At 42.6% G+C, this 15,872-nt stretch overlaps 1 protein-coding gene across 1 annotated transcript in view; it reads left to right on the top strand.

The window, feature by feature from the left end:
* Nucleotides 1–15,872, top strand: part of AFF3 (ALF transcription elongation factor 3) — a 281,631-nt gene that overhangs the window by 174,029 nt on the left and 91,730 nt on the right. The window contains exon 8 of the mRNA XM_065642739.1: nucleotides 12,777–12,828. Within this exon, the coding sequence (XP_065498811.1) occupies nucleotides 12,777–12,828 (52 nt within the window). The remainder of the gene's footprint in view (nucleotides 1–12,776; nucleotides 12,829–15,872) is intronic.

Raw genomic sequence — 15,872 nt, 5'->3', positions numbered from 1 at the left:
ATATATATATACTGCAGTCCATGTGGTGTATTCCTGCACAGCACAGGCAGGATCTGAATGCTGGGAGTAAAGCCCTTCCCCTCTCTGAAGGAGCTGCCTTTGGTTGATTGTTTCTGCTGTTGCAACTTACAAATGAGATTATTCCTAAGGAAGAGGAATTTCCCATTTTGGCTCCTAGAAAGGTTTATCTCAAAGTGAAACAATCAAGCCAGAGATGCTCAGTGCCATCAGACCCCAGGGCAGCTGAGGGTCTGGACAACCTGAGTGCACAGCTCGACCGGAGCAGCAAAATACAATTGGAATTAAACGAGATCCCACATAAGCAACCATCCCTTCTGTGCAGCTCCATGTGATGCAAAGGAATTATCTGACCACGGCTGCCACGTTTTGCACATGTTTTTCTCCCTCTAGCAGTGAAGTCCACGGCTACATGCTGGCCCCAGGTGCCAGCCCCTGCCTCCAGCTGCCCTGTCCCTGCAGCCCCTGGTGCTGCCTGAGTAGCCTTTTCCCTCCCTCAGCCCATCTGCAGGAAGAACAGGCAGCCCCTCTCATGCTTTGGTGTGCTATCAATTCAGAGTGCCATCAGTTCTGAGATGTCTGCCCCCTTGAGATTATCTTCTCCACTTTCTCCTTCTTGGGGTTATCTTAGAATCACAGAATCATAGACCAGTTTGGGTTGGAAGGGTCCTTCAAAGGCCATCTAGTCCAACCCCCTGCAATGAGCAGGGACATCTGCAACTAGATCAGGTTGCTCAGAGCCCCGTCCAGCCTGGCCTGGAATGTCTCCAGGGATGGGGCATCGACCACCTCTCTGGGCAACCTGGGCCAGTGTTTTATTACCTTCTTATTTTATTATCTTCTCCCTTTTCAGCATCTTGTGATCAGAACAAAAGCAGAGAGGAGAAAAGAGAATACTACCACTGATGCAGCATCTCCTAATAAGTTTGTTAGTGTGCCGAGCTTAGTAAAAATGTTGGAAGTGCCCTGGCGATGGAGGCAGCCTCTTTGAGAGCAGCGCTGCCCCTTTCTCTGAGCCGAGCACACAGAGTGCAGGTCTCCATAATGAACAGCAATTCATTCACCCCATGGGGCAAAATACTGCCTGGCGTTTTGGCTGAGAGCTTTGGTTTCCTTTTGTACTCTGTCTTGTAAGGAAAAAAAAATGTGTTTTTCCCTATGCCTAGCTTGGCTGCAAATGAAAGGCACTGAGAAACCTGCTCATGGGAGAGGTTTAAGCCCATTCCTGCAGAAATTTGAGGCCTGGCAATCTTGACAAAAATCACAGCAGCCCCTACAAATTTAATGTACAGAATTCCACAGCCCACTTCTTAGCATGAAGCGATGGTACATCAATCTGACCATACATGAGCTTTTAGGTTTTCCTGCTCCTTGTTTCTTTTTTTTTCTCTTGCCACACACTGGATTAATAATTTGACAATAGATTCTGACATTTTATTATTTCAACAATAGCAGAATGTAATGGTATATAATTAGGAAGCGGACTATGATAGTGGTATGAAGATGATTTTGGCAATGAGATTTTTTTTTAATTAAAACTTCATTACGGCAAAAGTGTCATGCTATTGCCCATTACAGTGTGTGAGCAGCAGTGTCCATGGGTGAAAGTGATGACTCCCAGGGATGGATAGGGTGGTTTGCCACCCCATGCTCTGCAATCAGGGATTCTCCTGAGGCTTTGCTCTTCCATACCGTGAGAACCTACAAGGGCACAATATATTTTAAAGTCTCTGTAAAAGTGTTGATTTTACAGTGAAACGCTTTACACTTCTGCAGAGATGGGGTTGGTTTTGTTTAGGGGGGTGTCTGTGAAGCATCTGGAGTTGAGAGGAGCCTGTTGCACCATGGACCTGTCAATTTTCTGTATTTTATCCTCACAGCCTATATCTTTAAAGGAAATCGTATGCTGACTTTCACAGTAGCCAACTGGGTTCTTGTCTGTTTATTTGCTTGTTTTAATCATTTTGTCCCCATCTAGTCAAATAAACCTGTAAATTCAGTGTGTACACTATGAAACCACGTCCAAAAGTATACTGTCTCCTTCCTGACAGGGCTGACAGAGAGTATAATCACTTGTATTGTCCAGAGTACTGTTTACATAAAGGAGCAATAAATACCTGTTGAAATTTTTACTGGAGGCCTCCCAGACGGATGGTTCATTTATTATTACAGACAGGGTTTCATTTACTTAGTTATTAAAAGAAGCAGGCTGCTACAGCCCATTTATAACTATATTAAAACTAAATGAAGCTGTAAGTATTGCAGACGGGACTGAGTAAAATACATATAGTGGCTTTCCAGGAAATGGCTAGAAAAAGTATTTAAAAGGAAATGCTGAAAACTTTGGGGGTCCTGGTGTATCTTTCACAGCCATACTTCTACTGCCTGGAGCTCAGGAGGTTATGGAGGAGGTATAGTTCCCATATGTTCCTGTCCTGCTGCTGAGTGCCATATATATATTCTGCAACAGCTTCTCTGTATCTGCCCATCAGCCATGTGCCATTGAGAAGGACTGAATTAGCATGTTCCTTCCCTCCTCTAGCTTTTCTTCACATGAAAAGCTCCAGCTGTGGATATTGAATAACCTTTTTTTTTATCCAAGTGACAGAATATCATTGAATATCAACTCCAGTGACAGGAGGGGACAGAGCTGCTCTGTCAGCTCTGAACTGTAAAACAAAGGCAGATTCACCAGGTGGATACCAGAGGTCTTAGTTTTGAAGGTATCACCAGAGGTCCAGCATGGCTGGCCATTAAATCAAAATGAAGGTTGTGGATGTTTTTTGTGGCACTTCTCTAGCACTGAGGACATTTCACCAGACATACTCACCCCTGCTTTAAATAAAGATAGATCAGTCATTGGATGGGAAGCACATGGTTGCCTGAGAACTAGATTGTGATTTTAATATATCCAGGCTGGACAAATAAAGGACAGTCCCAACACGGAAAGGCTGATGTCCCAAAGTGGGAGAAATTGTTGACCAGAAGGTGGTGGGGTAGAAAAACCTAGAAACAAGGAACTCTGGATTTTTTTAAGCCAAGCTTGATTAGGTTAGCAAAAGTCTGCATTTCTACAATCGAGGAAAAACCCAACTTTGCTGAAAGCTAGCTCAGCTTCAGTGGTGAAGTAAAAGTAGTGATTAGAAATGAAAAAGCACTCTGTGCAATAGAGATGAAATATAAAATACATGTAGCATGAAAGGGAAAGATAACAGTCTGTCTAAAAGAGAAATTATAAAATGCTGAAGATGGATAAAAGGACTGGAGAATACCAGAGGAAAGCTCAAGAACAATGAGAATAAGAGTTTTCTTAAAGTATATAAAGAACAACGACAACAAAAAAATCTAGTAATAGCCCCTTATTAGCTGGAAATATTAAAGCTGTTAACAATACTAGAGTCAAAAATATTTTTATATGTGGAAAAGCAGGAAGCTGAACAGTGTCTAGAGAAAATAAATTATTTAAAATCAGTTACCCTAGACACAGGTATCTGTAAGCCTCAGATCTTCCATGCTACCTTAGAGGCCCGAAGGCCACTGGCTGGCAAAATCTAAGTATCATGTATGATGTACCTTGAAATGAGGGGTAACGCCCAGGAGACAGCTAATGCTGTGCCATATGCCAAAAGGCCAAGGAAGAAAGTTTAAGGACAGATTGCCTGGCACTTACTGCTGCACACAAGGTTTGGCGGGACCCCAAACAAGGTTTCTTAAATACCACTAAGGAACTGAAGGATAAGACCATAATTATTGGTGTTCAGTGTTTTACTTTCAAGGAAATAAATTTAAGTTCTCATCAACCAAAGCTGATTTCATTCTGTGAGAAGCTGGCTGCTTTGGTTGGTAAAGTTACTAGTGAAGCTGTAATAGACCTTTGTAAGGTTTTAAAAATGTATTGTGTACAATATCAGTTAAGTGCAGGTTAAAAATATCTTAGCTTTAACCAGTTCTGAAGACCATGCCAGTGAAGGATCCAGGCCAACGGGGTATGTTTGTGAGCAGCTGTACAGGGATGAGTAGGAGACCCAGTGTTGCTACATAGGATGTGGTAGGAAACTATATTTAAACTTCGTGGAGGATGACAGAGAAAGAAACAGTGAGAATGGAGCAGGTTATCAAATAGTCTGAATAATTTATTAATTCAGCCTCACTTAAACAAAGGAATGCTTGAAAGAAACCAACACAGAGTTGTATATCCCAGAACAAGGAATGTCCTTCCTGACTCCATTTTTAAGTGGGGACTCACAGAATGGTTGTGGTTGGAAGGGACCTCTGGAGATCATCTAGTCCAACCGACCTGCTAAAGCAGGTTCACCAGAGCAGATCACACAGGACTGTGTCCAGGTATGTCTTGAATGTCTCCAGAGAAGGAGACTCCACAACCCCTCTGGGCAGCCTGTTCCAGTGCTCTGGCACCCTCAAAGTAAAGAAGTTTTTCCTCATATTCAGGTGGAACTTCCTATCCTTCAGTCTGTGCCTGTTGCCCCTCATCCTACCGTTGGGCACCACTGAAAGGAGTCTGGTCCCATCCTCTTGACACCCACCCTTGAGATATTTATAAATATTGATCAGATCCCCTCTCAGCCTTCTCTTCTCCAGGCTGAACAGACCCAGCTCTCTTAGTCTCTCCTCATAAGAAAGATGACTCCACTTTGAGAAGCTCCAAGTCTGAAAACACTTGAGAGAAGGGGGTGAGCAGGAGCTGGGAGCCAGCGCCAGTGAGGTGCCCTGGCACAGGGACATGGCACCAGCCTCTGGCATGCAGGGCCCGAGGGATCCCACAGGGACATGGAGCTGCCGCTTTCCCCATCGCTTTGATCATACAAGACATTTCTCATTTTGGCACAGCAAAGTTTGAGAACCTCTAGCCTAAATGATCTCATTTCCCTCACCCAGACAGCGAGATAGGGGCAAACACCATCGCAGCCCCAGGTATGAACCTTGCTAAACAAATGGTCAGCATTAGACAGATGACTGCAGTCACCTGCAAGGGAGCACGAGAATAAAAATGTGTGGGATGACGACTCCAGCAAGAGAACAGATGCTTGTGATGCTGGAGATTAGGTAGAAAGAGGCTATTTGTAAGGGAATAATCACCGAGTACAAAATCAGATGCGCACCTTTAGCGAGGAGACTTGGCAGTGGCAGTTCTGTCTCAGACACATTAGATTCCCCAAGATTTCTGCCACAACAGCTGACACACGAGGTGGTAGTGCAGTGCATGCACTCTTATTTCATTTCACATTTGAAATGAATATTTTGTAGATGGCAGCATCAGCAATTGCTAGGAAATCAGAGGGAGAGAGTTAGTAAATAACTGCTAATCACACCCAGAGTGCCTTGGGGGAGCAGGGGCAGGGAGGTAAGGAATGGATTGGAAAATTGCGAGTGGCGCATTCAAAACTTTTATTCCCCAAATGTGTTCCCTCCTGTCACACAGAGCATGATTAGCCATGAAGCTTTGGTAAGTCCTCAGAGTGATTGGACTACGTATGTGCTTAGGCGTGAGCTGCCAGTGCATCACTCATCACTCTACCCTCTCTCTGAGTGTTCACACATTTTTAGGTGGCTACCTTGCTCAGGAAGGGGGCTCGCGTGGGGTTTATTTCCCCCATTTTCTGAATATTTTCTCCCATTTTTGAGGAGGGACTCTGAGTCCTTCTGCCTAAACATCATCCTCAGGAAATGCTACGGACTGTGGGGCGCTTTCTTGCCACCCTGCCAAGGAGTTAGAAAAATTTGGGTATGATTCAATCGCATTTGTTCTCTCTTTCTTTAAAGGGGGAAAACATCACCGGGACAAACACAGTTACTCACCCGGGAAGCTGCTGTAGAGGAAACCTTATTTCAAGTTCTGCTCCTAGGAGAGAGTGATGGCTGTATCACTCAGAGAGGACTGCCTTGCATTTCTAATGAGGCTGTCAATGTAATGGGAATTTAGCAGAGCATTTAGCCAGTTTAAATGGTTTTAGAGAGCGGTATAGACCAGCCTAGATGGATTCAAGCCAAGGACAGAAAACTTTTCCTTCAGAGCATCTATTTTTTATTGGAATTGCTAATTCCATTTCTATAGACTGAGTCTGTTTTTCAGGCATTTAAATTCTACACTCTGGAATTAAATCTTACATTGATATATATGCTTCATTCCAGCATTAAGTACATTAATATTTCACCAGCCTGATTTTACTGGCCTTCTCCCTCTGTTTTTAATTAGATTTGACGGCATTCTATATAATCATGTTTTCCTACATGTTTCTGTATAGCGGAACTTGCACAAACTGTTTGTTGAGGGGCTTTTACAACTTAAACATCATATATCCAGAGTGAATTTTAGATGCTGTGAGCAGTGCTTGCAGAGGTATTACAAGCCTGCTGAAAGCTCTATTGCAGCATTTATAAAACATCCCCTCGATCTAGTTGCTTATCTCAATCCATAAGCTTTTGACTATTTTGTGTAAAACACGAATAAATAGTACACTTTTCAGATCATATAAATGCATGAGCTTTTTTAAACTGAAGCATTTGCATCAGTTATAGCACTAAAGTGAAAAATAATTTCAGCAATCAGAATCTAATTAATTAAAAATTACTACTGTATAAAAACAGCTACTCCTATATTTAGGAGTAGTAAACAAAGCTATTTGAAATACCTCTTTTGGCTGTAGGTAAGAAGCAAATGTAACTGGCCATCTGTTATGTGCAAGTAACCAAGGTAATTGCAACAACATTAGTTTCCTTTTTCTTTTCTTTTCTTTTTTTTTGAAGGAAGGAAGCATGTTCATCTGTTTCTTATGAATTCTGCGTATTTCTTACCAGGCATATTTTTCCTTGCATTTATCTTTTAGAAAGCAACCAAAGACAGCCAGAAACTGAACATACATTTGTCTTTTTGGAGCTTAAATCATATTACGTATGTGAGCACTCGTGGCTGAAATCATCTCAGTAACATAAGGGCACAGTCTGGATAGGAATGGCAGATTCCCACCTGGCGTTCTCTCTCATTTTGCTGGGAACAAGAGTTAAAGGTCTTGCACAATTTTGTGCCTCCAGGAAGGTTTTGTTTTGTTTTTCTACAACGTGAAGCAATACTTTTCTTCTCCTATACCAGCACATTAGTTGTGACTTTAAACATCTGGAGCCAGTCTGAGAGCCTTCTAGCATACTGCTACTTAGAATAATATCTGGTTTGTTTCTGGGTTTCTGCTAATATTGAAACTAATGTCCAGTTCTTGAAAGGTCACTATGCATTTATGGGAAAGAAAATAAAATGTCAATATTGTACATTAAAAAATAAGATAATTTTCCAAAACCAGTCTCATTCAGATGAAACATTGTGGTGGCATAAACTGGAATGAGCACTTAGTTATCTGATTTTCATATTTCATCACAACTCTTTGCTTCGTGGGGTTCCTCTTCAGCTAAAATCAAAGTATTTTTCCACTACTGAAGTTCCTTTCGTATATAATGAGCAGAAATCACAGAAGTCTGTAATAAACACGGTATTCTGACTGAGATGCTGCCTAGCATTAAAATGGAACAATATACTTGATCAGATTAACACATTCATGAGATCTTTCACAAATTGCAAAGATGGTGACTTCTGAATTTATTTAAATGACAATTGCAACATACATATATTTGGACCCCAGGCTTGCAAACCATTGGCATGTTCTCTCTTAAACCATTAGTGTTAATTATTTAATTACTGTCAATATTTTTCCACTCTGATCTTGATTTTTGTTTGGTTCTAATTATCAAATTATCATGAAGACCATATCTGGTATAGTAGCTTAGAGGGACACAAGAAGAGGTTTGCCTCGCATTTTCCTAACCTACCTTGAAAATCTTCAGGGCCTCTTCTCTTGTCCTTTGATTTATGTGCCAAAAGGGAATCTCTCTAATCACAAAACAAAACCACAGAGGCATTTCTTGAGTTTTATGCCTCAATAAATAATTTGCAGGGGGGAAGGAAAGAATTCATTAGACGAAGGAGTGTGAAATGTATCGAGAGGTTAAAATAAAATGCAAGATGTGATGGCAGCTGCTTCTTCCGTGTACACCAGCAGATGTGAAGGATAATACCTGAGTGGGGCCGTGTCTTCACCCTGGAAGAAAATGGATATCCTTCTAAGTAGGGTTATGCTGGAAGTATCTCAGACTGGCTCCAGACATTAAAAGTTGCGACTGATTCCCAACCAGCAGTTGAAGACCACCTCCCCCAGACACTGCACCATCGACACCTTCTCCTCCATCAGCTCCTCCTCCAGCTCTTTCAAACCCAAAAATCTTTGATCTGGGCCCTCACACTTGAAACTTGATGTGACTTTGTTGTTATTTCCTGGAGGGAAGACTAGGTGTCTTCCTGCTATCACCTGGACTCTGTCTGGGACTGAAGATAATCCTTGCTTAGGACTTTTTCCAACAACAACAAATCTGGAAAGAAGAGAGAGACAGACAAAACAGTGAAGCCGCAAGTCTTGACTTGACCATTGCCTTTCAGCAGGGTGATTCCCAGGTGACCTGCGATGGCCTCCCATCCAAAACCTCAGGTACTTTTAATCAGGAGCATCTCCAGGCGCTTCGACATGCTGGGATGAGCAGGAGTCCCGCAGGGTCCCTCTGCAGTGCCCCACATGGTCACCCCACCCTGGTAGCCTGCTGAACCAATGCAGTGAGCAGCCCCCAGATAAAACAAGTCAGGTTTTCTGACAAGCTATGTAGGAGATTTGGACACGCAGTCACATTGTAATTGGCAGATGTTGGATATCAATGCCTTCTACAAGATGTTCAGTCTATTTTCCATTGCATGTAAGTAGCCCCTCACCCCCTCCTTCCCCACCATAACCAAGTGGCCCAGCACCCCAGGCTGCAACCCCTTAATTGGGGAGAAAGAAACCAGCTGGCTTGCTGAGGCATTTCTCAATATCCCAAACTCATCCTCATTTCCTTTCGTTATGTCTCTACCTGTCACGGTCTTTGCAGAGAAAGGAACAAATGCGTTAATTAAAGTGCTCCCGCCTGAGCCTCCCAGCCCTCGCTGTCTCCGCGACCTCATGGAGATTTCACTAAAAATGTGTAATTAGGTTCTGCAAACTGACTTCCTGACCGTATGCGCTCTTTTCAAGTGCGGAAGCCCTAAGTGGTGATGTGTGGTTTTCAGAGCTGCTTTGAGTACCGCTTCATTTCTCTAGCTTTTGTTTACAAACTTACATTTATGTATCTTTTTACCAGTGCCCAAGCACACCAAAGCCTAGTCCATTTTGAAAAATCTTAAAACCCACGGATGATGTCACTTACTGGCCTGGATTTTGCGTATTCTAAAAAAGGTGTTATAGAAAATAGCTATAGATAGGCTGTGTTGAAAAGGCTGTGTTTGCACATGAGCTTGTATGTGTTTGTCTGTGGATCTTTGTACTAATTTGCCAGAATACATAAGGAAATTCCATCCTGAGCAGGGATTGATTTAAGTATGAAGTGCTCTGCTACCTTACGGTGTACCAAAGCTCATTCTGTGCTGAATCTGTGCCAAAGCACTTTTCAGATAAATTACAAATTAATGTGATGCTTCTTGTGAGCTTAAAGTAATTTTCTTCTCTTCTACTCTCCCTTTCTTCAAGAGGGGTCTGCTGGTCCAGTTATGGACTCTTTCTTTCAACCATCATCATTGTCATGATGGAGATGAGTTGTTGAGGAGAAGCGTTCCTCAAAAGTATACAGAGTCAAAATTGATCAAGCTTCTTTAAGATGCTTACTGCAAACTGGAGTCACTCTAACACGAATATGTCCTTCTCACCTGGGGTGTGCCTCAGCCTGGGTTGTGAGAGCTGTTTGGTGTCCAAGGACCCTCCCTCTCCAGGACTGCTGGTGGGTGAAGCTGAAGTCATAGAATCCGAGAATCGTAGAATCTTAGAATAGTTTGGGTTGGAAGGGTCCTTCAAAGGCCATCTAGTCCAACCCCCTGCAATGAGCAGGGACATCTGCAACTAGATCAGGTTGCTCAGAGCCCCGTCCAGCCTGGCCTGGAATGTCTCCAGGGATGGGGCATCGACCACCGCTCTGGGCAACCAGGGCCAGAGTTTCACCACCCTCACTGTAAAAAATTTCTTCCTCATGTCTGGCCTGAATATCCCCTCCCTTATTTTAAACTATTACCCCTCATCCTATCACAAGAGGCCCTAAAGTCACGGGTGACAGCGTGTCCTGCTCTGGCTGTAGCTTTGTAGATGAGGGCTGTGGGCCTCATCTGACAGTGAAAGCAGTCTGGGAACCAGTGAAGAGTGAAAGCTTTCAGGCATGGAGGTTATACCCGCACAGCTCCTGCCTTTACAAGGTAGACCTCTACATTGTCAAGCTGTCTTAAGCTGATGCATTCTTGTGACAAATACATAGATTAGCCAGGCCAGGTTCCACTCTAGGGAAAAAAAGCAAGCAAGCATTTTATGATGCCCTGTTTTTTCCTATTCCCATTATTAGGAGATTGTTTGTATGCTGACGGTAGTTCCGAAAGGGGCCATGAGCCCCAGGCAGGCAGTGCTTTTCTTGGAGAGCAGCACTTCTGAAATGAGAAACAGACAGGGAAAATAAAGATGGGCTAAAACATAGAAGCAAGGAGAGGCTGATGAGCCAGGGTTGTGGTTTCATGTTCCTTTTGTGTGGATGGTTCCTGCTTGCACTCCTGGTGCCTCACCTTAGCTCCACTTGCACCTCCACAGCATCAGAGTTGCTTCTGATCACAGACTTACAAAACACATTTTTTTATATTGATACAAAAAGCCAGGACACTAATAAATACATAGAGCTACCTAGAACATTTCAGTATATGCTTTTGATTTTGCAGCTTCCGTTTAGGAGCTAAAATCTTAAACAGTGTACTTAACTACCACCTCACTAGCAGAAATTCACACACTCAAATTCAAGGGAGAGCAGGCAGTGACACTCTGGGTGCTCTGTTTTTCACACAGTAAGAACATCTCTCTCTGGTTAAATCACTATCGGTGCAGATTTCATCATATTTAATTACCTAGTGCTCAATCCCAGATCTTAGCTTTCTATTTTCAAGCCCTGTGTTCTCAGGGGTGCTCTAAGTAGATCTAACTAAAAAAAATGACCAATTTTAAGATCATTTGGATCCCTGTAAGTGGTGGGATCCAAAGCCAATGTGGATCTTGCAGTGTTTACAGGAAGCTTTGACTCTCTGACATATGTTAGGTCCTAGGAGCTATATCAAGTGTCATTCATACCTCTCCATTTGCCCACTTCTCAGAAGGGCTTGTTAGGTTGGCCAGTGGCTTCATCGATATGGCCACCAGAATTTTTGCTGACTCAGGAGATGGCAAAGCAGGATTCTTCCTGCCTGTGAACATATTTCTGGATAAAACACATGCAAGTCTTGCTGTGAGATTATCAAGTTCCTCTAAATGAGTGTCCTATATTTGAGGTGTCTGCATTGCAATGAGATTTTGCTGAATTTGATATGTTGGTTTTACAGAGGAAAAATCTTAGCACAAGCAGAAGGAAATGTGGGGGAAAAGCAAGACAAGAGTCTTTAAGAGATGAACCAGTGGGAGTTTTTGCTCTGACCTCCAATCCTGTTCTTATACACCTACATCTCCCAAAAGGTGCCACAGGGAAATAGGGAAGCAGCTGTGATAGCAGCAACAGGCAGGGACTGTACGTATAGCGAGGAGCTGAGAAGAGTGTGGTTGGGCTCAGTGCTCTTTTAAGACACGGCACACCATGTAGGAGTCACACTTTTCAGGCACGCTCTTGGAAGATCTAGGCACAAGTACAAGGAGGTGGTTCGAAATTACTACATATGTCTTCTTGAGATATTTACACTCCGGAGACCACCCACGTCACAGGATGTGTTTGAATTGCTCACCAAGCTTTCTTTTGAGGCAAAATTACAGATTCTCTTTTCCCACAACACAAGAAAAATTAGCAGCTTTCTGACATTATCATTATTATTATTACATAAGTGTTTTTTAAAAATATATCCCATTCTTGAAGACCTTCCAGACACTGGGAGAAATCTTTGCAGCTCTTCAACTCCTTTAACTCCTGGGTACTTAAACCTAGCTTGTAAAAAAAAAATGCAAGGAGGTAAAAACAAACTCCTCTTCTTTGTGAGCCAGTTTAAGCAAGTTGAGGAAAGGATGTGGGAAGGGAGGACGAAATCCTCATTAGAAAAGTTGCATTATTTTCTGTGTTTATATGACAGTGAAATCCTCGTAGATACTCCTGTGCACTGAGATGGTATATTTTAGTTTTAATTGTTTCAGTCAATGTCAATTTTACATCAAACAAGCAATAAAGTAAAAATGGCCTCTGGGAAACATCACTGAATCTTATTTGTGCTGCAGTACTGCCAGTGTAAATATCTACTTCTGTTTTGTAAGCTCAAAGCCAAATGGAGCAAAATTTTCCTTTCAGAGAGACTACTGACCTGTCAGCATCAAAAATATTATTTTTAGCATATAAAAATCGCTTTTCAGTGACTCTAATAACAATAATCTTTGCGAAATCCATTATTAGTCTAGTAAACATTTTCCCTTAGGCAGTAATAGTAGGAAACAAACTAAGAAGTTAGTTGATAGGAACCGGATAAGAAAAAATTATAAAGTGTCACGTGTACAGTTACTGGGATAAAATATATTTTCTTTCTATTTAAATTTTTAAATGTTTATAGTAGCTCAGAGAAAACATCAGATCTAAAGCATTTTGGCAAATTATAATTTATTCTACTGCTTGCTTTCCAGAATGCTAGAAGATGACCTCAAGTTAAGCAGCGACGAAGAGGAGAATGACCAGGTAAGAACCAGACGACTAACATGTCACTTGTAGCGTGTTTCATGTCGAGACTGAGCTACTGCAAATATTTTGCTAATGCTTTTTCAAAACATACATATAGGTTATCAAAATACACGGCAGTACTGTAACTGGAGTAACAGATGTTGCTGCTCGGAGCCAGCCCGTGTGTGCTGACTGCTGTGTTGCTGGGGAACAGTCTGCAGCGCTCTTGATTTATTACCCTGATGTGACCCAGAAGGTTTTTGTATCAGTCTCCTTCTGATTTGAGTTTTGTTTTGGTTTAGAGAGCGGCCAAAGAGGAGGGAGAAATGGGAGTTCTGGATTAAGGTTTCAGGCCAAACTTTGCAAGCATGAGCTGGCCCCAGGGATTAGCCGCTGGGCTGCTTATCTCTTACCTGCCCAGAGCTTCACCAGCATCCCCCCAGCCCTTGCCTCTCTGAGCATTTTCAGTCCTGTCTCGGCATGGCCCATGAGTGCCAAGGAAGCCAAGGACAAATGAGAGAAAGCCTTGGCTGTGCATTTGGTTCACTCCATAAACACAGCAATTAGGGCACTTGCCTGGCTTTCAATGACCCCGAACTACCTGACTGGGAGCAGATAAGTCAGCCAAGGTTTTTTGTGTGTCAGGAGAGCTGTTGGTGGCGGGAGGAAGTGCCTCCCAGTTTTTCCTTAAAACATTGCTGTGTTTTGTCTAAATAATTAAGTACTAACTAGAACCAGGCTGGATCTTGCCTTTCCCATGGCTGGCCAAGTGCCTCATTGCCAAGCGGCACTGTGCCACGCTGTCTCCTCAGTGTACTGGCATGGGTGATGTGATTGTGGATGAGAGGGTAAGAGCCATTTCCCTTCCTTCTTGCACTAAAATGCATTTCTCCTGCCTTCACCGGAGCATATGAGGGCAGTACTGCCCCATGTTGCACCTCACAGATGGATCCAGACCTGGATATAACATGGGTTTAAAATGTGATTATTTCAGTCAAGGATAATTGGAGCTATCTAGACTTCTGAAATTCAGAATCTTAGACAAATAATTTGAGGCATGTAAGCATGAAGCTCTTTCAGGGATTTTTTTAACTCTTGTTATTAGAAGTCTTTATTTTACAATATATTCCAAACAACAAGTAAATCAAAACCTTTTAATATTTATACCAAACCATTATGTCATCTATTTTGAGTAAAGCTGCTTGGTGTTAAGAAGATTCAGCCCATAGATTCAATTATTTACATATTTGTACAATTTCTTTTTGTTTAATGCATTTCGTCCTGAAACACTTCACATTTAATTACTCTTCCTGCTTGTCTAGATTGTTTAAAATACAGCCCGTAGACACCATAGAGCAAAGTAAAGGGAGGGACAGACAGGATGTCTGAAAAATTACAATAGCACACCCAGATGCTGGGGTGCTTGCAGGGAAGGGCTGGGTGGCAGGAGAAGGGGGTAGTCAGGAGACGTGGCTTGTCCTTCAGGTGGGAAGAGAGATGGGATCCTGCGTAATGGGTGTCAGCGTGGAGCAGGCGGTTTAAGCCTAAGCACTGAAATGCTATTTTGCTTCTTAACAAGCAGAAAAAGATGCATGAAAGTGTATATTGTACAGGTAATAAAAGAACATTAGTAGATTTAGGCAGAGAAGGGATAGTGGGAAGGTACTGCTCCGCGGGCATGCACACATGGTACCTTCAGTTTAGCACTGCTGCTTACAACTATTAATATCTTTCATGCGCTCGGATTGCTCAGTATTATGTGTGCTATGCAAGGTCTTTGCTCAGTAACCAGAGCTTTAAGGTACAGCTGATATAGCCTGGGTCTTTCACCTTGGTGCTCAAACAAGCTCTGCGGAGCCAGGACAGAGTTTGCCACCCATGTGGCAAAGAGCAGAGCTGAGATCCCATTACTCACTTCTAGTCGTCACAGGCCCTGGCATGAGCAACCTTCGGCAATTACTTTGTGACTTGGTCACCTTTCCTAGTCACATTTTTATCTAACTTGACTGTACAGATAAAAATCTTCCAGAGGCACAGGCTGGTTGCTGCTGTATGAAATGCTCTGCAGAACCTCAGCTGAGACCTGCAGGTTTGCTTAATGAACAATCCTAAGTAAACACACCTGCTGGATTAAAAAAAAAAAAAAACAAACAAAACCCCACCAAAACAAACACCCAACCACTATGTTTCCATCTACCTAGCAGGAAATAGGCCCAAAAAAGAATAACACAGACCCCCCCATGCCAATGAATGTGCAGATTACAACATGGATCTGTGTCTCATTGTCAGTGGGAGAACCCATTTCCTTTTACTTCCTAATTCTGAGCCTCTTTAATCTCAGATCTCCTCCTGAGCTCGGGAACAGGAAAGAAAGAAATCAAAGATGAAGGGATAGGAGCAGTACATGAGTGATTCCCAGATATTCTTTAAGTAATTAATTAACCTTTGAACAACCAGACTCATTTAAGTAGTCCAATTTCTCAAAAGAGCTGAAGGTAAGCTGTACGAGAACCAGGAAGCTTTTCATTTTTCTACTTTCTAAACGGGGAAGTTTAGGGGAAAGACTTGGAAAACTTTGAAGGAGATTTTGCATTTACATCTAAAACCACCGAGCAGGGAAGGGCAAGTTTCTGAAGCGATGCAAGGGGTGACAGGTGCTTCTGTGCTCCCAGGGCTGGCATTTGGAGGGCTGTGACTGACCTGGGGAATGTGAGCCACGGATGAGGGAGGCCAAATGCAAGACAGAGGCATGATTAACAGCTTCGGGACCACAGTGGGCAAGGCTTTCCCAACCCTTCCCTCCGCGCCAGCAATTAAGGCAGTGAGATTCACAGACCCAGGAGAAGCAAAAGAGGCTGGGCTTGAGCTGAGTGTGTGTGTGCTCACAGTAATTACATTATCCACACATATTAGTCTCTTAATTTTAATTACTTAAATTTATTTTTCCTCTTTAATGAGCATAGTTTATCCATTTAAACTGATCGTTTCAATTTTACAGGCAGTGATCACAGGATCTAATATGCAGAGGGAAAATTACCTGTTGGCATATTTTACATCACACA

This window comes from Caloenas nicobarica, chromosome 1, assembly GCF_036013445.1.
Source record: "Caloenas nicobarica isolate bCalNic1 chromosome 1, bCalNic1.hap1, whole genome shotgun sequence".
Lineage (NCBI taxonomy): Eukaryota > Metazoa > Chordata > Aves > Columbiformes > Columbidae > Caloenas > Caloenas nicobarica.
The sequence above is the reverse complement of the archived record's forward strand: the minus strand, read 5'-3'. Positions and strand labels throughout refer to the sequence as shown.